Below are 21,313 nucleotides of genomic sequence, written 5' to 3'. Positions count from 1 at the left end.
TTGCTTCAACGTCATTGAATAACTAACATTTTTTCCCCACAACATTTTCTTTATACTCGAAAACATTCCTCGGTTTTTCACAACGACATAAACTTTTTGTATGTTGAAGTTAAACATAACTTCAATTAATTTATTGTAATGGGGGTTAAAAAACCATTTCGAATCATTTCAAAACGCGGCGAAATTAACGTTATTAAAAGAAACGTAGCTAAACTTAAACGAAAATACATTCAAGACCCTTTTATAACCCTAATTGACGTTAAATGGCGTTGGACGCTTCTCGTATTCGCTTTAAGCTTTTTAATATCATGGTTGATTTTTGGTGGATTATGGTACAGTATTGTAACTCACCATGGGGATTTAAACGATGAAAACTTGGTTTGTATTTCTTAATTCATTTCACTACAAAAATGAGCACAACACAAATTCATTTCAAAATTGTCAAATGTCATTTTTCGTTTTAATGTTTCGATTGACAAAAACAACTTTATAATTGATTCATTTTTTAATTATTTATTAACTTATTTAGTTTTAATTAAGTTATTATGGAATTAAAAAATGATTTGATAAAAAAATTGGAAATTAATTTGTTTAAGAATTTAATAATAAAGTGAGAAAAAGTGATCAATCGAAACACCCTAATTTTTTTGTAGGTTACAACCTCAAAAATTTTTTTTTCCTTAATTTTAATGGGAGTTAAAAACCATATCGAATCATTGCCAAACGCGATGAAATTAACGTTATTAAAAGAAATGGCTAAATATACACGAAAATACATTCAAGACGCTTTCATAACCCTAAGTAATGTATTTGCTTTAAACTGTTTAATATCATGATTACTTAATGGTAGAAAATGATATGGTATTATAACTCACCATGAAATCTTGGTGTGTATTTCTTGATTAAGCACTTTTAACTAATTAAAACTAATCACACAAATTCATTTCAAAACTGTCAAATGTCATTTTATGTTTCGATTGACGAAAATAATTAATTCACAATTTTATAATTAATTCTTTTTTTAATTATTTATTAACTTATTTAGTTTTAATTAAGTTATTTTGGAATTAAAAAATGATTTGATTAAAAAATTGGAAATTAATTTGTTTCAAAATTTATTAATAAAGCGATAAAAAGTGATTAATCGAAACTCCCTACTTTTTTTTGTTGGTTATGTTATAAGCAGTTAAAAGTTATTAAGATTTTATTTAATTGCTTTAAAATAAGTTAAAATAAATAAAAATAGATTAAAGTAAACTGAAAAGAATTAATTAGTAAGTATCATTTCTATTAATTTCACTTAATTAATGCTAAAAAAATATTGAAGTTAACATAACCTCAAAAAAAAAAAATAATTTTTTATTAATTTATTTTAGGATAATCCTCATTGGGAACCATGCATAACAAACATATCAGATTTTTACTCCTGCTTTTTATTCAGTATGGAAACCCAACAAACCATCGGATACGGAACAAGAAAACCAACAGAGAAATGTCCATTGGCCGTTTTAACAATGTGCCTCCAATGCATTTTAGGAGTCACAATTCAAGCGTTTATGGTCGGAGTGGTTTTCGCGAAACTTTCAAAGCCCAAAAAGCGAACTAAAACGTTATTATTTTCAAAGAATGCGGTGGTGTGCCACCGTGACGGATTTCCGTGCTTGATGTTTCGAGTCGGGGATATGCGAAGAACCCTCATAACTCAAGCTCACGTTAAAGCCCAAATCATTCGGAATCGGGTTACTTTAGAAGGCGAGATTTTACCGTTTTCGCAAAAAGAATTGAAAGTTTATGCCGATAATGAAAGTGAGAAAATGTTTCTTGTTTGGCCAATGACGATCATTCATAGAATCGATCAAGATTCACCACTTTTTAAATTTAGTGATGATGATTTCAAAAGGGGGGATTTTGAGATTGTCGTTGCATTAGGTGAAGTTAATTATAATTTTAATTGATAAATCATTTTTAATTGTTTTTTAGGGGGTTGTGTTGAAACAACTGGGGTAACTATTCAAGCAAGATCAAGTTATGTGCCAAAGGAAATCCTTTGGGGCCATTGTTTCGAGCAGGTTATTAACTTTAATTTTATTAAGGGTGAGTATGAGGTTGATTACTCATCTTTTGATAAAACAAGATGTGTTAATATACCATCGTGTAGTGCGTTAGAGTTAGAATTAATTCATGGAGAATCTAATTCTTCTAATAACCCTTTAATGTATAATTCTTTTAATCAAAATACATAATTTGGCATTTAAACAATAAACGTCATTAACTGTATATTGGGTTGCATAACTTTAATAATAACGCCTCTTAAACGTCAATTAATTTTTTCTTAATGTAAAATATATAAATTTGAATATAAATTAAATTAGATTGCTTAATAATTCAGTGTTTAATTAGTAAATAATAAATATAATGATTAAAAATTTTATTTATTAATTTTTAATAACCAACTTGTGGTCCAGCGCCATCTTTTGACACAAACATCACTTAATCTCTTATTGGTTAATTAATAAATTTATTTTTTAAAAAAGAAATCGTTATGTAATAAGAAAATCTTTTTTGTTTAATTCATTATAACTTATATAACAATTTTTAATGCGAAATTAATTTTATAAAAACATCATTAAAATTGACGTATAAAAAAATTAGTGTCGCCATCTGTTGACACAAACCACCAAAACTATTACGATTTAATTAATAATAATAATAGTAACAATAGTTTAATAGTTTTAGTTCAGTAAAAATATATAACTCGTTAAATTTATGTGTATTTTTCATTGAACTAAAACTAGATATTCATATAATAGATTAAAGTTAGAACTAAATAAATTTGGCATTTAAAAGACATGTTTGACCACGAGACAATTGTTTTCCCGGAAATAAACACCTACAGCATCCTTTATGGCTCAATTTCAACACATTAACATAATTTGAGTTCCCCTCCTTATTCGCGATAAACGTCATTAAGTGTGTATTGGGTTGCATAACTTTAATAATAACGCTACTTAAACGTCAATTAATTTTTTTTTAATAAATTATTTATTTTTAATAATTTCTTGTAAAACGTTTAAAAGATGATTTCGTAATCGCCTCTTACAATTGCCCAATTTCCCACAACAACCAAGCGGAGATATTATCCACTTAAGGAGCGTGCTGAGAGGCTATTTTACAATTTGCATTATGCAAAACACGTTCGTTTCTCTTCGGGCATCTGCCGCTGTTGTTGTTTGGTCTGTTGTTTAGTTGTTGGACAACGTTTAAAACGATTATAGCCACGAAAAAATTTTTTGTTTTGTTAACTGAAAGTTTCCTGCAATTAACTCAAAAAAGGAGGAAAAAACTTTTTTGTTAAACAATTTTTGTTTGTTTGTGGTGTGTGAGTATTTGAGAAATGTGCAACGAAATTTTTTGTGTGTATTTTTTTTATACGGTAAGAATTTTGAAATAAAAAAGTTTTTTCGTTATCTAAAAGAATTCAAAACGTGCATTTTTATATTTATTCAAAATAATGCATTATAGTTAATGAATTAAACATGAATATGATCCATTCTCAAAATGCAAAAATCATTACGTAAAGGTGCTGACCATGAAAAATGATATTAATCACTCCTCCACATGAATTAAAATTAAGATCCATTTACAACAACAAAAAATCAAACTCTCTTTCATCCTCTCCATTTAAACTCGTTTCTCTTTCCCGTTTCAAATAGAAAGTTTTAATTTGCCGGGTTATTACATAACTTTTACAGTTTACGAGATCACTTTTATTATTTCATTTAAACCATTTTCTGTTTAGTTTTCAGTGTTAACATATCGCAATTAACTTTGAACGAAAATGAATCAATCCAAAGATACCCCGCCGCAAGAAATAATCCAAACGAGGGATCCACCGCTCAGTTTACAACAAAAGCGGAGCATTTTCGCTAAAATGCTTCAAAGAAGTCTTACGAGCGAATCGAGTTCGAGTTCAAATCAAAGCGGTGGGAAAGAGATTGAGCAAAAATTAAGTCCGGTACCTCAGAAATTGTTTTTTAAACCGGGGGTAATTGATGAGGAGGAAGACGGGTTTTCGTCAAGGGCTGAATCGCCTTTGATGTTTCGCGCCTCTCAATATATCATAACAGCTCCGTCCGTTCAAATTGGGTTAAATAGAACGTCTACGTGTGGAAGCAATTTGAGCCACGCGGGATCTAAACAAGATAGTACTAGGTTGGTAAATTAATTAAATAATTATTATAAATCAAAAATCATTTTTGAAATTCATATAAAATTTAAGTTGGCAACAAATTTTTTTAAAGTCAATTTTAATAATAATCAAAATAATTAAAGCTAATATAATAACTAGTTTAATGAATTAGGTACATAACGATTTATTTTTTTTAAATAAATTTGTTATTAATTAACCAATAAGAGTTTAAGTGGTGTTTGTGTCAAAAGATGGCGCTGCACCACAAGTTGGTTATTAAAAACATTTATTATTTTTTATTCATTTATCATTATGGTTTATTTACCAATTAAACATTTTATTATGGTATATTAATCAATTTTATTTGATTTGTATTCAAATTTATACATAAATTAAAAAAAATTTAACGTTTTACAACAACTTTTTTTGACAGTTAACCTAACCTCAATCTTAAGAAATTTACCAACAACCTATTTCTAATCAATATAAGATTAATTCAAGGATTAAAAATTGATTTATTTGAAATATTATCAAAATCAACAAAAATCTGTTTTATGAAATATTTTAGGGTATTAATATGGTGAGAAATGTGTTACAAAAGTTTACCTCTACCTCTAATTAAGCGGATAACTGTTTCCTAAAATTTTGGCGCAACTAATTTCGTGCACGGAATTCGAAGAGAACAAAAATTTATCAATAATCCAGTACGATATATTTTTTATAAATGAATAATAAAGCACCCAGAATTATTGAGTGTACAAAAAGGGCTAGAATTGTAAAGAAAAAACAATTATAATTGATTACAAAGAGGATGCATCGAAAATGAAAGAGATATTGCAACAGCAATGAAAAAATAAGAAATATCATCACAAAGTACACATACATATAAAGAGTTGAAACATTCACAGAGTTTGACATTGCATTAATCATAATGATTAATTTGGAATAATTATGAGCCAATTCTCAATCATTTAAACAAGTTTTAATTTGTTTATAAAAATAAACGTGCTAATTAGAGAGATTTAAATGTCACTACATTTAAGTTGGTAATACATTTTTTGACATAACTAAATGTCATTTTTATGAAATTAACAAAGTTTTTTGTCACAATTCAAGATTAATCTACGATTTATAACTTATTTGAGAAGTTTGGACTTGATTTATATTGAAAAATGGCCTAGAGAGATAATAAGACGATGTTGGAAATAATTAAGAGTAATATCAAAGAGGCGAAGAAGGAAATTGAGATGCAAGTGATTACTAAATTTTAAACAATTTTACAAAGTTATTTAATAATATATGATTTATAGAAATAAACGTATAAGAATTTAAAAGTTAAAAAATTACTACGTTTAAGTTATTAATAAATTTTTTGACATTAACCTTTTTCCGATATTTCATGATTAATTTAAGGTTACATAAATATAATTCGTCGTAAACATTAATTTAATATAATTAAAATTGTTAAACATTCAAATTAAGTTGAATTTTAACAATTTAATTAAAAACTAGGGGAATTTTAATTTCAAAAGTAACTAAATTGAAGTTAGAAATTTTTTTGACGTTTCTAAATGTCACTTAAATTGATTAATAACCTATACCGGAAATATATAACTCGTAATATATGAATGCAGTAACCATAGTTACGAAATTACTATGCACTTACACTGTCCCACCTAAAATGGGTAAAGTCCCACAGAAAATACATGAAAAAATCTCAAAAATTGAGGTTGGTATTAATATTTAAAAATTATGTTGCTATAATCTGTTTTTAAACCAGGAGGAGTATTTTAAATTTGTCACCAGATTGACCTTGCACGTGATTGGTTGAATGCGAGGAAGGTTCACACACAGGCAATTTTGAATTTGAAGGTTAGGTTATTGACAATTAACAGTTTGACAGTTAATTAGACGCATTTCTAATTACTAAACTAACAGAGACTCCGCTTCAAGAGGCACGAAACTGCCCATTATAGAGGAATAAAGTAAAACAATGCTCATAAACATGGAATCACGACTTGTCAGTTGTGAGAATATGATGCAGAAAAAAATAATCATTTTTTAATCAATTTTTCAAACTATCAAAACTTTATTTTCGGTGCCTTAATCGGTCGGTTGAAGTGGAGGCGCTATCTCTATTTCAAAGATAAAACTCAATGTTTTAAACAAATATGTGAGAGAAAGCAAAGATATCTTAAAAATTGAATCTTAATTGAATTCACATACCTGTGGTATAGATTCAGGTAAGATGCATGTGAGGGATATGGCAAAAAGAGCTAATAAGGTGATGGGGAAGGTCTAGAGAAAGAGAAAGATTATGTTTGTTGATTTACTGGACGAAAGGTGTATAGTGACGCACAAAAAATAAAAGATCCTTCAAAAAATTCAAGGTTGGAGGTTTTGACACGCATGTACTTGTTGTTATATAATTAATTAATTAGTTAAAAATGTTATTGGAATAACCAAATGTCAAGTTGAGAAAGTTGACAGGTGACAGCACACATTGTCAAGATTAATTATCTGAATGTAGCCTAATATAATCTAATAATTTATAAAAAAATAAACAATTCACTATAAATAATGTTTGCATGTCAATGAAAGATTTATATCTTAAGATTGCAAGATATATCAAGATGGTTTTAAAGTAGGATTAAATTTTAATTAACGATTTTACCATATTCCACATTGTTAAGTATTTTAATCTTTTTTTTAATCCATCGAATTCGAAAAAGCTCTCTTCATAACCTTTTGGTAGCAACAAAGACAAATCGACGTCATCGTCATGTTTTGTACAGAATATTGTAAACTTTTAGTTGACAATAAATACTCTTAATTAATTAAATAGTTAAAAATGTTATTGGAATAACTAAACGTCAAGTTGAGAAAGTTGATAGGTTGTCAAGATTAATTATCTGAACGCTTCCTTTCTTTAATACTATCATATCCTCATTTAACTAATAACAAATAATTATAACAAATAATAAATAAATAAATTATTTTTAATTTAAAAAAAATAGTAATTCGCTTACAATTATACTCTGCTTTTAAACCAGGAGGAGTATTTTAAATTTGTCACCAGATTGACCTTGCACGTGATTGGTTGAATGCGAGGAAGGTTCACACACAGGCAATTTTGAATTTGAAGGTTAGGTTATTGACAATTCGACAGTTTCGTGTCATTATTGTATATTTTGTGTTCTTAAACCCTTTTTTATTATATTTTGAAATAAATACACTCATAACTTCAATGTTAATTTGTATGTATAGTGTTGACGATAACAAACGAAAATAAATACAATAATAAGTAAATAAATAAATAATAATTATTAATTTAAATTTACCGCCAAAATATCTAGTGATATTTTCTGGTGATTTTTTCCAGTGTAAATCTGACTTTCGCGTTTACTCCTCCTGGTTTAAAAACAGAGTATAGTTCTAGTGCAAGTGTTAGTTCTAGTTTTAATTGTTATCAAAATGTCTTAAAATAAATATAATTATTCATAAAAAACGAAAATATAAGAAAAAATTTTAAAATTAAGATTGGTATTAATATTTAAAAATTATGTTGCTAACTTAATTGTTGCCAACTTCAGGTTTAATATTTTTTATTCTAATTTTTTTGTTTTTCGAGATAAATGCGTCATGTTTGGGCTCATTTTAAAGGTTATTTAATAAGGATTACGAATACATTAAAATTAAAGTTAACATTAACACCATGAAGTTGTCTTTTGTTTTTCCAGTGTAAATCTGACTTTCGCGTTTACTCCTCCTGGTTTAAAAACAGAGTATAGTTCTAGTGCAAGTGTTAGTTCTAGTTTTAATTGTTATTCAGCGCTAAATTGTATATTTTTAAGTTTCGGGTTTAGCCCTGTGTCTTCAGACGCTGAATGTTAGGTAAGGTTAGTTTTGTTTACAAACATTAATTATACCATGAAGTATTCTTTGGCAATTAGTAATGGCAATTATAGCGTGAAGTTTTCTTTTGTAATGTCAATTATAGCGTGAAGGAATGTGAGGTAAGGTTAGTTTTGTTTACAAACATTAATTATACCATGAAGTTTTCTTTGGCAATTAGTAATGGCAATTATAGCGTGAAGTTTTCTTTTGTAATGTCAATTATAGCGTGAAGGAATGTTAGGTAAGGTTAGTTTTGTTTACAAACATTAATTTTACCTTGAAGTTTTCTTTGGCAATTATATAGAATCATTCGGGTTTAGCCGTCTTGAGAGGCGTGCGGCTAAATCAGGAATAAAAGAAGAGCAAAACTTTTTATACAAAAAATGTTCCTTATTAGTCTGCAAAACATGTCTGATACACTATTTAATTACTTCAATTATTTTGTCCAACTTAGAGTCTTGCAAATTTAAAAAATATCAAAATTGATGCTTTTGCAGATAGAATAGGTTATGATTGAAGGAATAATACAAGGTGGAGCAAAACTTTTTATACAAAAAATGTTCCTTATTAATCTGCCAAACATACCTAATATATCATTTTATCGCATCGATTATTTTGTTCAACTTCGACTCTTCCAACTTTGAAAAATATCAAAATTTATTGCCGTGGTTGTCGTAATTCTCCACGTCTAACTTGTCACATTCGTAATCATGATTAAAAATTCTTTAAAATGAGTACAAACACGACACATTTATCTTCAATATTAATGAAGATATGGTCAACTTCCGGTTAGAAATGTAAATGTAAAATTTGACATATTTGTGATCTTCATTAAAAATACTTTAAAATGAGTCCAAACATGATACCTTTAACTTCAATATTTCCTGAGATATAAGCAACTTCCGGTTTTAAATGTCAATGTCATTTTGACATATTCGTAATTTTATCAAAATGTCTTAAAATAAATATAATTATTCATAAAAAACGAAAATATAAGAAAAAATTTAAAAATTAAGGTTGGTATTAATATTTAAAAATTATGTTGCTAACTTAATTGTTGCCAACTTCAGGTTTAATATTTTTTATTCTAATTTTTTTGTTTTTCGAGATAAATGCGTCATGTTTGGGCTCATTTTAAAGGTTATTTAATAAGGATTACGAATACATTAAAATTAAAGTTAACATTAACACCATGAAGTTGTCAAACTTTGGTTTGAAATGTCCACCTCAATTTTGACGTATTTGTAATCGTCATTACGAATCCTTTGAAACGAGTACCAACACGATATATTTCATTTCAATATTAATGATGTTAAGCTCAATTTACGGTTTGAAATGTCAACGTCAATTTTGATATATTCGTAATTTTATCAAAATGTCTTCAAATAAATATAATTTTTCATAAAAAACGAAAATACAAGAAAAAATCTCAAAAATTAAGGGTGGTATTAATATTTAAAAATTATGTTGCTAACTTAATTGTTGCCAACTTCAGGTTTAATATTTTTTATTCAAATTTTTTTCTTTTTCGAGATAAATGCGTCATGTTTGGGCTCATTTTAAAGGTTATTTAATAAGGATTACGAATACATTAAAATTAAAGTTGACATTAACACCATGAAGTTGTCAAACTTTGGTTTGAAATGTCCTGCTCAATTTTGACATATTTGTAATCGTCATTAAGAATCCTTTGAAATGAGTACTAACACGACACATTTCATTTCAATATTAATGAAGTTGTGGTCAATTTACGGTTTGAAATGTCAACGTCAACTTTGACATATTCGTAATTTTATCAAAATGTCTTAAAATAAATATAATTTTTCATAAAAAACGAAAATAGAAGAAAAAATTTAAAAATTAAGGTTGGTATTAATATTTAAAAATTATGTTGCTAACTTCATTGTTGCCACTTCCGGTTTAATATTTTTAATTATAACTTTTTTGTTTTTCGAGATAAATGCGTCATGTTTGGGCTCATTTTAAAGGTTATTTAATAAAGATTACGAATATAATAATGAAATTAAAATTGACGTTGAGACCTTAAAATTTTTTTTAGCCGTGCGTTCAAACTGTTTCAAAAAACACCAAAATCATTTTTATTGAACTAAAACTAGAACTAATATTAGACCTAGAAACATTTGGGTTTATCCATACGTCTCTTAGGGCTGTTAAACTCAAATGATTCTAGTTCTACTATACAATCTAATATACCTACTTTTCTAATATCTTTCAACTACTTCTATAAAACTAGAACTAACACTAGACCTAGAACTAGAAAGTTGCGGGTTGGGTTGGGTTGAATATTTCTAGTTCTAGGTTTAGTGTTAGTTCTAGTTTTACACAAGCACTGTTACTATGTAGAACTAACACTATACCTATAACTAGAATCATTTGGGTTTAGCCGTCTTAAGAGACGTGCGGCTAAACCCAAATGATTCTAGTTATAGGTATAGTGTTAGTTCTGGTTTTACACAAGCACTAATATACAACCTACAACCAGAAACATTCAGACATGTTGCATTTTATGTGGGACAAAGTAAGTAGGTACGCCCTCGTTTCTATAAAAACATATTTTTGTATATTGTATAAAATAAAATAAATTATTCAATTAATTATACATATGTATTTAGCAATTTTTTTAACTTACTCAACCATTTTTATCGCAAACCTAAGCAAATATTTATTCAAAAAAAAATAAACTGATTATAAACCCGCTCAAAGACATTCTCGCACATAATACTATATTCTTTATCTTATCGGTACTATTTTTTACATTAAAAGTCGCGACTCGATCCTAATTTTTTTTTAAACTCAGTATCAAATTAATCCCGATCGAATAACAATCGCTTCATAAAACCCGTTTGAAATTATTTACCCGTTCGTTAACGAGATGACCAAAAGTGTTAAGATTTCGTACAAACACTCGCAAATTGAATTAGTGAGAGAACGCGCGTTTAAAACGTGAAATCTCATAACGCCAGCGAACAGTTTTTAAGTTAAAGTTGAACCGATGTTGTTAAATATGGATTCTCCGCCGAGCGATCGACGATTATTGATCGGAGATGAATCTCCTTTAACTCCAAATCCGAATAATTATAATAATAACGGTGGTGGTGGTGGTGGTCCCGGGGATATTTCCCCCGGAGTTTATTTTCCAAAAAGGTTAGTTTGATTGTAATCACGTGAAATAAAAAAAAATTTATTCCAAGAAAAAAATCTTATCGTTAATCCGGGATTAATAAGAAATTTATTTCGTTGTAAATGAAATAAAATTGATGAAAAAACAACTTAAAAATAGAAAAATAAATATGACGTAGTTAATAAGAATAATAAGCGCCAGGTTATTATTAAATATAACAAAATTAAGTGTTAATCACTTAAATTCCATCTAATTGGAATAATACATTCAGCATTGACGAAAACAAATTTGCCAATCCTTAATAATTTAATTTTGCGACTTCGTTAGTTTTGGTTTATGATTGTTGTAAAAGTATTTATAGATTTTTTATGTTTTATGATTTAATTTTTTGTGTTTTAGGAGAGCTCGACCTGGTGTGCAACCACGTGTTAAGAAGCGAGCAATTCTAAAAAACGGCGAATGCAACATTCTTCAATCGCGCATCAAAAAGCGGCGCTTAAAATTCCTTCAAGATATTTTCACCACCCTCGTTGACGCGCAATGGAGATGGACCCTAATTATTTTCGCGTTGAGTTTTTTGCTATCCTGGTTAGGATTCGCCGTAATTTGGTGGCTAATTGCTTTCACGCACGGCGATTTCGAAGAATTACATCTCCCCGAGAATCAAAACGCGTCCGGTTGGACGCCGTGTGTGAGCGCCTTGAATAGTTTTACTTCGTGCTTCTTGTTTAGTATTGAAACTCAACACACGATCGGTTATGGTGGGCGCGCGACCACCGAAGAATGCCCCGAAGCTATTTTTGTTATGTGCTTACAAAGCATTGCGGGGGTTATGATACAAGCAAGTTTAATTTAAAACAAAAATCCATTTTAATTAATTTAATTAACTTTTTTAGGCTTTCATGGTAGGAATAGTATTCGCGAAAATGACTCGGCCTAAACACCGCACCCAAACGCTCCTTTTCTCTAGAAACGCCGTAATATGTCAGCGAGATGGTTATTTGTGCTTAATGTTTAGAGTGGGCGATATGCGAAAAAGCCATATAATCGGGGCTAGCATTCGAGCGCAATTAATTCGGCCCAAAACAACGAAAGAAGGCGAAAATTTGCAACAATACCAAACGGAGTTATCGGTTTCAGCTGATGGTTGCGATGGGGATCTTTTCTTTATTTGGCCCATGACCATTGTGCATAAAATCGATGAAGATTCCCCGCTTTACACTTTATCCCCAAGAAATTTTTTGAACGAACAATTCGAAATCGTCGTCATTTTAGAGGGCACCATTGAAAGTACCGGGCAAACCACGCAAGCTCGATCAAGTTACATAGCAAACGAAGTCCTTTGGGGGCACCGCTTCGAACCCGTCGTTAGTTACAGCAAAGATAGAAGAGGCTACGAAGTTAATTACTCGAAATTCGATAATGTCATCGAGGTTGATACCCCACTTTGTTCTGGTTATGAATTAGCCAATATTTGTATGAGCACAATGGGTAAGTTTTAAGTTTAATTTGAAGCTTCTTGTGACGTCTCATCATTGTTTTTCTTAGACCCTATCGATACAATATCCTTACAAAGGACACCCAGCGAGATACAAACCCCCGAAGACAACCCTGTGTAATCGTTTCTAAAAGTTTTAAAGTTCCTAATACAAAAGTAATAAATTAGAATCTCATTTCTTAGATGTTAAATCCCTTTTGGGCGAATCCCCCTCTTTGATCCAAGCGATTCGGATGTGTGATAGCTCGGATTTATTTCCCAATGATAAAGAACCCGACGAGGAAGGTTACGACACTGATAAAGGAATTGTAATTCATCCCCACGATGATACCGACTCTAATAATGGAGATAGTGATGATGATTTTAAAAAAGCTAATTCTAAATTGAAATCTGAATCGAACGATCGATTTGAAACGGACGTCTAAATTAAACATTAATATTGCAATTAAGTATTTTTGTAGATAATAATTATTTTAAGTAAATTTATTTAAAGAAATTATTAATTTATTTATTTAAAAAAACAGGCAACCCAAATTACTTTGATTCATAAAAATTTTGATCTTTTTGATAATATCAAAAGATGGCGCTGCGTCTTAAGATGATTACTAAAAATTAATAACATAATTAAACACTTTATTATGTTATATTAATCAATTTTATTTGATTTATATTCAAATTTGTATATAAATTTAAAAAATTATAAGATTTTAGTTGACACCTTTTTTTGATAGTTAACCTCAAACCTATTTCTAATCAATTTAATTCAATTGATTTATTTCAAATTGCAATAAAAATCTGTTTTATGATATATTTATGATATAAAAATCTGTTTTATAATTAAATACCTAATTATAAATCAAAAATCATTTTTGACATTAATTTAAATTCAAATTGGGGAAATTTTCTTGATAAAATTTAAGTTGGCAACAAATTTTTTTAAAGTCAATTTTAATAATAATCAAAATAATTCAAGCTAATAAAATAACTAATATATTAGTTTAATGAATTAGCTACATAACGATTTATATTTGTTTAAAACAAATTTGTTATTAATTATTAATTAACCAAGAAGAGTTTAAGTGGTGTTTGTGTCAACAGATGGCGCTGCACCACAAGTTGGTTATTAAAAATTAATAAATAAAATTTTTAAACATTTACATTTATTATTTACTAATTGAACACTTTATTACGATATATTAATCAATTTTATTTGATTTATATTCAAATTTATACATAAATTTAAAAAAATTTAAGATTTTACTTCAAAACTTTTTTTGACAGTTAACCTAACCTCAATCTTAAGAAATTTATCAAAAACCTATTTCTAATCAATTTAAGATTAATTAATTCAATTGATTTATTTCAAATTGCAATAAAAATCTGGGAAAAAAGGATGAATAAAGTGGTTGTATGAAAATAATACAGTGGAACTCTTTGTTAAGACTGTAAACAATAAAAGAATGTTTAAATGCAAATTTATTAGACGGATTTAACACCAAAGGAAGAAAAATACTCATCTATCAAAAAGGAACGTCTTGTAATTGTATTTGAAGTTTGTGCTTGTACATAAAGAAGATTCATGATGCATAGCTATTAAGATTAATGAGATGGAAGATTAATTAGGGCCTGAAGACACTAACACTGAAGTTACCAGTACAATTGTACTAAATACAAGGTTGAAAATACATTTTAATACTATAATTATGAACTGAGTCTCAATCGTTTAAGCAAATTTTTTAAAATTAATCAATTTCAAATCATTTTGAACAACCATAAACCAATTCTTAATTATTTAAACAAATTTTAATTCATTTATAACAATAAACGTCATAATATTTCAATTATTACTTTTAGGTTGGCAATAATTTTCTTTGACATTGTACTATTTAAATTTGAATAAATTTCTAAGCTTTTTTATTCATAAACTTGTTTAAAGTTTAAATAATTTGTTGCACACAAAAACTTTCTTTTAAAATCTTTAACAAATTAAAAATTTTCTATTTAAAAACATTTTTTTAGTGACTTTTATTTTTTCACCATGTCAAAAACAAATGTCACCAAGTTAGACAGAAATGTGAGTAAAAAAAGTGGTTATGGTCATTAACACTCCGTAAATTCGCTTTAAACCGAGATAAAATATTTATTTACAATAAATTAAGCAATATTACGAAGAAATCGATTAATTTAAACCGACTTAACCTACACGATTCAATACAATCGATACGTAACTACGTTAATGCCACGTTTTCCGTCGACTCGGCGTAACCTCGTGTTTATTAATAGTTCTCGCTTTATTTAATTTCTACCGTAGTTTTTAATAATGGGTCGTAAGAAGCATCAGCACGAGCCGAATCAAAATTCGGGCGAATCGACCGAGTCGTACGATGAGAATCAAAATTCGACGAAATGTCCGCACCTAAATAAAGCGGTCGATTTGACAAAAATAAAAAAGGGGCTCCAAAAAAGCGGTTTGCGTAAAGATTGCGAAGAGTGCACTCGAAATCCGATCCCCCACAGTTTGGATATACCCGAAGGAATGATTTTTGATGATTCTTTGTGGTTGTGTTTGCAATGTGGTAATCAAGCGTGTGGTCGGAGTGTTAATAAACATGCACTTAAGCATTATAATACCCCACGTTCTGATAACCACACTTTATGTTTAAATACCTCAAATTGGTCAGTGTGGTGTTATAAATGTGATAATGAAGTTAACACCACTGCCTCTAAAAAGTTATTGGAAGCTGTTGAGTATTTGAAAAAGAATTCTGAGCAAGGAAAAGTAAAACAGGAGAAATTGGTGAGTGTGTGTAATGATGATGTTGTTGAAGATGATGTAATGATGAAATTAAACCCACTTTTGAACCCTTTAAGTATTAAAAGAACCATTGGGTTAAGAAATTTAGGAAATACTTGTTTTTTTAATGCTGTTATACAATGTTTGAGCCACACCCCTTATTTGCTGGAGTTATTAAAAGAAACATCAATGGAGTCCCAAAAATTTCAACTACCAGGAGGAAAATTAATCATCGATGATACCACCTTAGACTTAGAACCTTTAGAAGGGAATTTAGAACAATGGAGACAACTAGCGAAAGCTTTAGCTGAAACTATGGAGGTTCTACAAAACGGAGAAGGCGAAGTTTTCTCCCCAAAAAATCTCCTATCAAAATTAACCGACCGTATGCCTCAATTCGTCATCGGGGAGCAACACGACTCCCACGAACTGTTAAGACACCTTTTAGAAGCGGTTAGAGAAGAAGATTCAAAACGCTACCAAAGGGAAATTCTTAACAAATTCGGTTTAAGTACAAAAACGATCCCCTCATTAGTCGAAAATGAAAAACGAGCTGTGATCAAATTTTACGGCCAACAAGCATCGGAATTATTATCGCCCACCGAACAAGTCTTCCGCGGAATTCTCGTCAGCACGTTACAATGCGAAGATTGCTCGCACACCTCGCACCGCGACGAATTCTTCCTAGATTTAAGTCTCCCGATTATCGAAAAGCAAAAACCGCCCCGCCGAAAAGCCGACGAAATCGAAGATAAATCAAAGTATCAAATTAAAAAGGAAAAACGGGCGGCGAAAAAAAATAAAAAAAATCGCGGCCCCAAAGGAATCGGCGGTTCGTTTGAAAGTAACGATTCGACTGGGAATGCGGAAGAACGCAATTCGGGTTGGGAATCGGACGCCGATGTTGAAGATAACCTCGATGAAAATAAAACTAAAGATGAGAAATCGATTTTACCCGCTTTGGAATTTATGGGGTCGCCGTCGGGGACGATAATAAGTAATGAAATGGAAGTTGCTGAAAATAGTTCGTCGTCGAGTGAAGCTGAAATTAAACTTACAAATTCATCACAAGATAATAATGAGTAAGTATAATTAAATACAGGTGTCTCACACAACTGGTTTGTTTTTTAGGAACTTTTTAGGTTCCACTATTTGTATAGTTTTGAATAAGTTATTGGTACCTAGCGTTTTTCGTTTTCGAGTTCTATATCCTAGCTAAAGTTAATTCAAAAAAGCTCTACATTATACCTAACTTAGCCCTATACCTAAAACTAACACTATATACTTAGTTATAGGTATAGTGTTAGTTCTACTACTACACAGCTAAAAAAAACTTTTAGGTGCCAACGTCATCATTAATTTCATTATTACATTCGTAATCTTTATTAAATAACCTTTAAAATGAGCCCAAACATGACGCATTTATCTCGAAAAAGAAAAAAGTTAGAATAAAAAATATTAAACCTGAAGTTGGCAACAATTAAATTAACAACATAATTTTTAAATATTAATACCAACCTTAATTTTTGAGATTTTTTCTTCTATTTTCATTTTTTATGAAATATATTTATTTTAAGACATTTTGATAAAATCACGAATATGTCAAAGTTGACGTTGACATTTCAAACCGTAAATTGACCACAACTTCATTAATATTGAAATGAAATGTGTCGTGTTAGTACTCATTTCAAAGGATTCTTAATGACGATTACAAATATGTCAAAATTGAGCAGGACATTTCAAACCAAAGTTTGACAACTTCATGGTGTTAATGTCAACTTTAATTTTAATGTATTCGTAATCCTTATTAAATAACCTTTAAAATGAGCCCAAACATGACGCATTTATCTCGAAAAAGAAAAAAGTTAGAATAAAAAATATTAAACCTGAAGTTGGCAACAATTAAATTAGCGACATAATTTTTAAATATTAATACCAACCTTAATTTTTGAAATTTTTTCTTCTATTTTCGTTTTTTATGAAATATTATATTTATTTTAAGACATTTTGATAAAATTACGAATATGTCAAAGTTGACGTTGACATTTCAAACCGTAAATTGACCACAACTTCATTAATATTGAAATGAAATGTGTCGTGTTAGTACTCATTTCAAAGGATTCTTAATGACAATTACAAACATGTCAAAATTGAGCAGGACATTTCAAACCAAAGTTTGACAACTTCATGGTGTTAATGTCAACTTTAATTTTAATGTATTCGTAATCCTTATTAAATAACCTTTAAAATGAGCCCAAACATGACGCATTTATCTCGAAAAACAAAAAAATTAGAATAAAAAATATTAAACCTGAAGTTGGCAACAATTAAGTTAGCAACATAATTTTTAAATATGAATACCAACCTTAATTTTTGAGATTTTTTCTTCTATTTTCGTTTTTTATGAAAAATTATATTTATTTTAAGATATTTTAATAAAATTACAAATGTGTCAAAATTGACGTTGACATTTCAAACCGGAAATTGACCACAACTTTATTAATATTGAAATAAAATATATCGTGTTGGTACTCATTTCAAAGGATTCTTAATGACGATTACAAATATGTCAAAATTGAGCAGGACATTTCAAACCAAAGTTTGACAACTTCATGGTGTTAATGTCAACTTTAATTTTAATGTATTCGTAATCCTTATTAAATAACCTTTAAAATGAGCCCAAACATGACGCATTTATCTCGAAAAACAAAAAAGTTAGAATAAAAAATATTAAACCTGACGTTGGCAACAATTAAATTAGCGACATAATTTTTAAATATTAATATCAACCTTAATTTTTGAGATTTTTTCTTCTATTTTCATTTTTTATGAAATATATTTATTTTAAGACATTTTGATAAAATTACGAATATGTCAAAGTTGACGTTGACATTTCAAACCGTAAATTGACCACAACTTTATTAATATTGAAATGAAATGTGTCGTGTTAGTACTCATTTCGAAGGATTCTTAATGACGATTACAAATACGTCAAAATTGAGGTGGACATTTCAAACCAAAGTTTGACAACTTCATGGTGTTAATGTCAACTTTAATTTTAATGTAATCGTAATCCTTATTAAATAACCTTTAAAATGAGCCCAAACATGACGCATTTATCTCGAAAAACAAAAAAGTTAGAATAAAAAATATTAAACCTGAAGTTGGCAACAATTAAGTTAGCAACATAATTTTTAAATATTAATACCACCCTTAATTTTTGAGATTTTTTCTTGTATTTTCGTTTTTTATGAAAAATTATATTTATTTTAAGACATTTTGATAAAATTACGAATATGTCAAAGTTGACGTTGACATTTCAAACCGTAAATTGACCACAACTTCATTAATATTGAAGATAAATATGTCGTGTTTGTACTCATTTTAAAGGATTTTTAATGACGATTACAAATACGTCAAAATTGAGGTTGACATTTCAAACCAAAGATTCAAAGGTTGACAAACGTGTTAATGTTAACTTTACTTTTGATGTATTCGTAATCTTTATTAAATAACCTTTAAAATGAGCCCAAACATGACGCAGTTATCTCGAAAAACAAAAAAATTAGAATAAAAAAATATTAAACCTGAAGTTGGCAGCAATGAAGTTAGCAACATAATTTTTATACAGAGTGTCACACAAAAAACGCCCCAATCTGTAACTCTGTTATTTACATTCCGATTTTTATGGCACAGGTATCAAATGAAATAGTTTTATAAATACTATAATTCATGCTACAAATAAATTTTTTCCAACGCCATCTTCAATTTCATGCGATTAATAACTTTTGTGTTTTCAGTTGCTGCGTATATTTTTCTTCGCGTCATTGGATAGAGATTGTTTTTCTGAATCCATTAATGTACAATACATCAACATTAATTGTAATTGACAGAGTTACAGCTTGGGGCGTTTTTTGTGTGACACCCTGTATATTAATACCAACCTTAATTTTTTAGATTTTTTCTTGTATTTTCGTTTTTTATGAAAAATTATATTTATTTTAAGACATTTTGATAAAATTACGAATATGTCAAAATTGACATTGACATTTCAAACCGGAAATTGATCACAACTTCATTAATATTGAAATGAAATATGTCGTGTTAGTACTCATTTCAAAGGATTCTTAATGACGATTACAAATAGGTCAAAATTGAGGTTGACATTTCAAAGTTGACAACTTCATGGTTTTAATGTCAACGTTAATATTGATGTATTCGCAATCCTTATTATTAACATGATACATTTATTTCGAAAAACAAAAAAGTTAGAATAAAAAATATTAAATGTGATAGATTGTAAAATAAAGTTTTACTCCATTATATTTAATAAATATAAAACCTGAAGTTGGAAATAATGAAGTTGGCAACATAATTTTTAAATATTAATACCAACCTTAATTTTTGAGATTTTTTTCTGGTATTTTCGTTTTTTTAGCCGTCTTTAGGTGAGAGGTATAGTATCGAGTAGTAGAACCTGAAAAAGTTCTAATGAATCAGTAACGTGAGACACCCTGCATAATTAAATACATTTATTTTATTTATTTGAAGTAAAAAAGAATTTGAACGACCGGAATCAAGACTTTCTTTTGTACATAACTCAAAAGGTGATTTAAAAGAAGATTTAGAAAAATTATTACTTAACGATGGTGATAGTCAAAAAGTGGATAACGTTTTTGTAAAAGACGCTGAAGTCGGTGTTGAAGGAGCCGCTTGTATGGATGAAGTAGATGATGACCAAAAAATGGATGAGGATGAAGATGATTCGGATATGTGGATGGAAACGATGGCCCCACGATATCAATGCGAAGAAGGGGAATGTTCCGTTCAATCCTGTTTGAACCAATTCACCGCGTGCGAACTGATGACTTCCAATAATAAAGTTAGTTGTGAATTGTGCACAAAAAGACACGGTGGGGCCGACAAAAAAACCGTCTACACAAACGCCCATAAACAATTATTGATTTATAATCCCCCCGCCGTTTTAATTCTACATTTAAAACGATTTCAAGTTTACCATTATCGGCCCACTAAAGTTAGTAAGCATGTCGCGTTTCCGATGGTATTAGATTTAGCACCGTATTTATCAAAGAGATCTCAAGGACTTTCTACTTTTGAAACTGGACAAACTCAGGTAAAATTTAAAAATAATTTTTGTTTTATTTTTAATCAACTCTTTTTAGGTTCTTTATTCTTTATATGGAGTTGTTGAACATAGCGGAACAATGCATGGTGGTCATTATGTAGCTTACGTAAAAGTACGCCCTAAATTGGAACCGAATAGTTATCGTTGGCAATTTTTACCAAAAAATCAAAAACAAACTAAATCGGATGAGGTGAGAGGGGCGCACGGAATTCCACAAACACCACCGGGAAAGTGGTACCACGTAAGCGATTCTTACGTTGCCGAAGTGCAAGAAACAAGCGTGCTAAGAGCCCAAGCTTATCTCTTATTTTACGAGCGGATATATTGAGTTTTTTTTTTGTATTATTCGAATTCAATTTGGTCTTGTTTTAATCGTATTTCGCTTTTAAACCACATAATTCTTTTTTACCATCTTAATGTGATGTTTTTTTTAATAGTGTAATAAAAATTAATAAATCTTGAAAGGAGTAAAATTTTATGTTTTTAAGTTGGCAACCCTAAAATTTGACAATTAACCCCTTAGCAAAATAATTAAAATAACCTATTTAGTTATTTAGCAACAATAAAAATTATTTTTAAGCTCCTAAATGCGCATGCACAGAGTATACTCTGTGTGCGCATGGCTCGAATTGTAAGGCGCATGTGGA

The 21,313-nt window shown here is 29.2% G+C and overlaps 4 protein-coding genes and 1 long non-coding RNA gene across 8 annotated transcripts in view; 4 read left to right on the top strand and 1 right to left on the bottom strand.

The window, feature by feature from the left end:
• The window catches only part of LOC111426554 (ATP-dependent translocase ABCB1-like), a 47,492-nt gene that overhangs the window by 25,131 nt on the left and 1,048 nt on the right, over nt 1-21,313 (bottom strand). The gene's annotated exons all lie outside the window — the stretch shown is intronic.
• On the top strand, nt 70-2,277 carry LOC111426558 (ATP-sensitive inward rectifier potassium channel 12-like). The gene is made up of 3 exons (XM_023061150.2): nt 70-378; nt 1,377-1,929; nt 1,981-2,277. The coding sequence occupies exons 1-3, from the start codon at nt 139-141 to the stop codon at nt 2,241-2,243; spliced, it is 1,056 nt and encodes a 351-aa protein (XP_022916918.1). The 5' UTR covers nt 70-138; the 3' UTR covers nt 2,244-2,277.
• LOC111426501 (G protein-activated inward rectifier potassium channel 3-like) lies at nt 2,011-13,222 on the top strand. 4 transcript variants are annotated; one of them, XM_071195674.1, is made up of 5 exons: nt 2,011-2,094; nt 3,800-4,212; nt 11,628-12,069; nt 12,125-12,719; nt 12,910-13,222. In XM_071195674.1, exons 2-5 carry the CDS (start codon nt 3,839-3,841, stop codon nt 13,149-13,151), a joined length of 1,653 nt encoding a protein of 550 aa, XP_071051775.1. In that variant the 5' UTR covers nt 2,011-2,094; nt 3,800-3,838; the 3' UTR covers nt 13,152-13,222. The 4 variants fall into 4 exon arrangements, with proteins under 4 accessions (XP_071051775.1, XP_022916809.2, XP_071051776.1 ...); XM_023061041.2 differs by lacking the exon at nt 2,011-2,094 and adding an exon at nt 3,196-3,433; XM_071195675.1 differs by lacking the exon at nt 2,011-2,094 and adding an exon at nt 3,196-3,433 and having other exon boundaries at nt 12,777-12,997.
• LOC139429709 (uncharacterized) lies at nt 4,219-6,561 on the top strand. Its single transcript, XR_011640255.1, has 2 exons — nt 4,219-5,235; nt 5,306-6,561. It is a non-coding gene; the product is annotated as an uncharacterized lncRNA (long non-coding RNA).
• Nucleotides 14,777-21,139, top strand: LOC139429705 (ubiquitin specific protease 16/45). Its single transcript, XM_071195672.1, has 3 exons — nt 14,777-16,602; nt 20,072-20,654; nt 20,704-21,139. The coding sequence occupies exons 1-3, from the start codon at nt 15,047-15,049 to the stop codon at nt 20,992-20,994; spliced, it is 2,430 nt and encodes an 809-aa protein (XP_071051773.1). The 5' UTR covers nt 14,777-15,046; the 3' UTR covers nt 20,995-21,139.

The sequence above is a fragment of the Onthophagus taurus genome, chromosome 5, assembly GCF_036711975.1.
Source record: "Onthophagus taurus isolate NC chromosome 5, IU_Otau_3.0, whole genome shotgun sequence".
NCBI lineage: Eukaryota > Metazoa > Arthropoda > Insecta > Coleoptera > Scarabaeidae > Onthophagus > Onthophagus taurus.
This window is presented reverse-complemented; position numbering and strand designations above follow the sequence as displayed.

Excerpts from the sequence above, each read along its gene's own strand:
- LOC111426558 (XM_023061150.2), top strand. The coding sequence starts at position 139 with ATGGGGGTTAAAAAACCATTTCGAATCATTTCAAAACGCGGCGAAATT. Across the intron at positions 379-1,376 it reads ATTTAAACGATGAAAACTTG|GATAATCCTCATTGGGAACC; the intron begins GTTTGTATTTCT and ends AATTTATTTTAG. Across the intron at positions 1,930-1,980 it reads TGAGATTGTCGTTGCATTAG|GGGGTTGTGTTGAAACAACT; the intron begins GTGAAGTTAATT and ends ATTGTTTTTTAG.
- LOC111426501 (XM_071195674.1), top strand. The coding sequence starts at position 3,839 with ATGAATCAATCCAAAGATACCCCGCCGCAAGAAATAATCCAAACGAGG. Across the intron at positions 4,213-11,627 it reads TCTAAACAAGATAGTACTAG|GAGAGCTCGACCTGGTGTGC; the intron begins GTTGGTAAATTA and ends TTTGTGTTTTAG. Across the intron at positions 12,070-12,124 it reads TTGCGGGGGTTATGATACAA|GCTTTCATGGTAGGAATAGT; the intron begins GCAAGTTTAATT and ends TAACTTTTTTAG.
- LOC139429705 (XM_071195672.1), top strand. The coding sequence starts at position 15,047 with ATGGGTCGTAAGAAGCATCAGCACGAGCCGAATCAAAATTCGGGCGAA. Across the intron at positions 16,603-20,071 it reads TCATCACAAGATAATAATGA|TAAAAAAGAATTTGAACGAC; the intron begins GTAAGTATAATT and ends ATTTATTTGAAG. Across the intron at positions 20,655-20,703 it reads TTGAAACTGGACAAACTCAG|GTTCTTTATTCTTTATATGG; the intron begins GTAAAATTTAAA and ends AACTCTTTTTAG.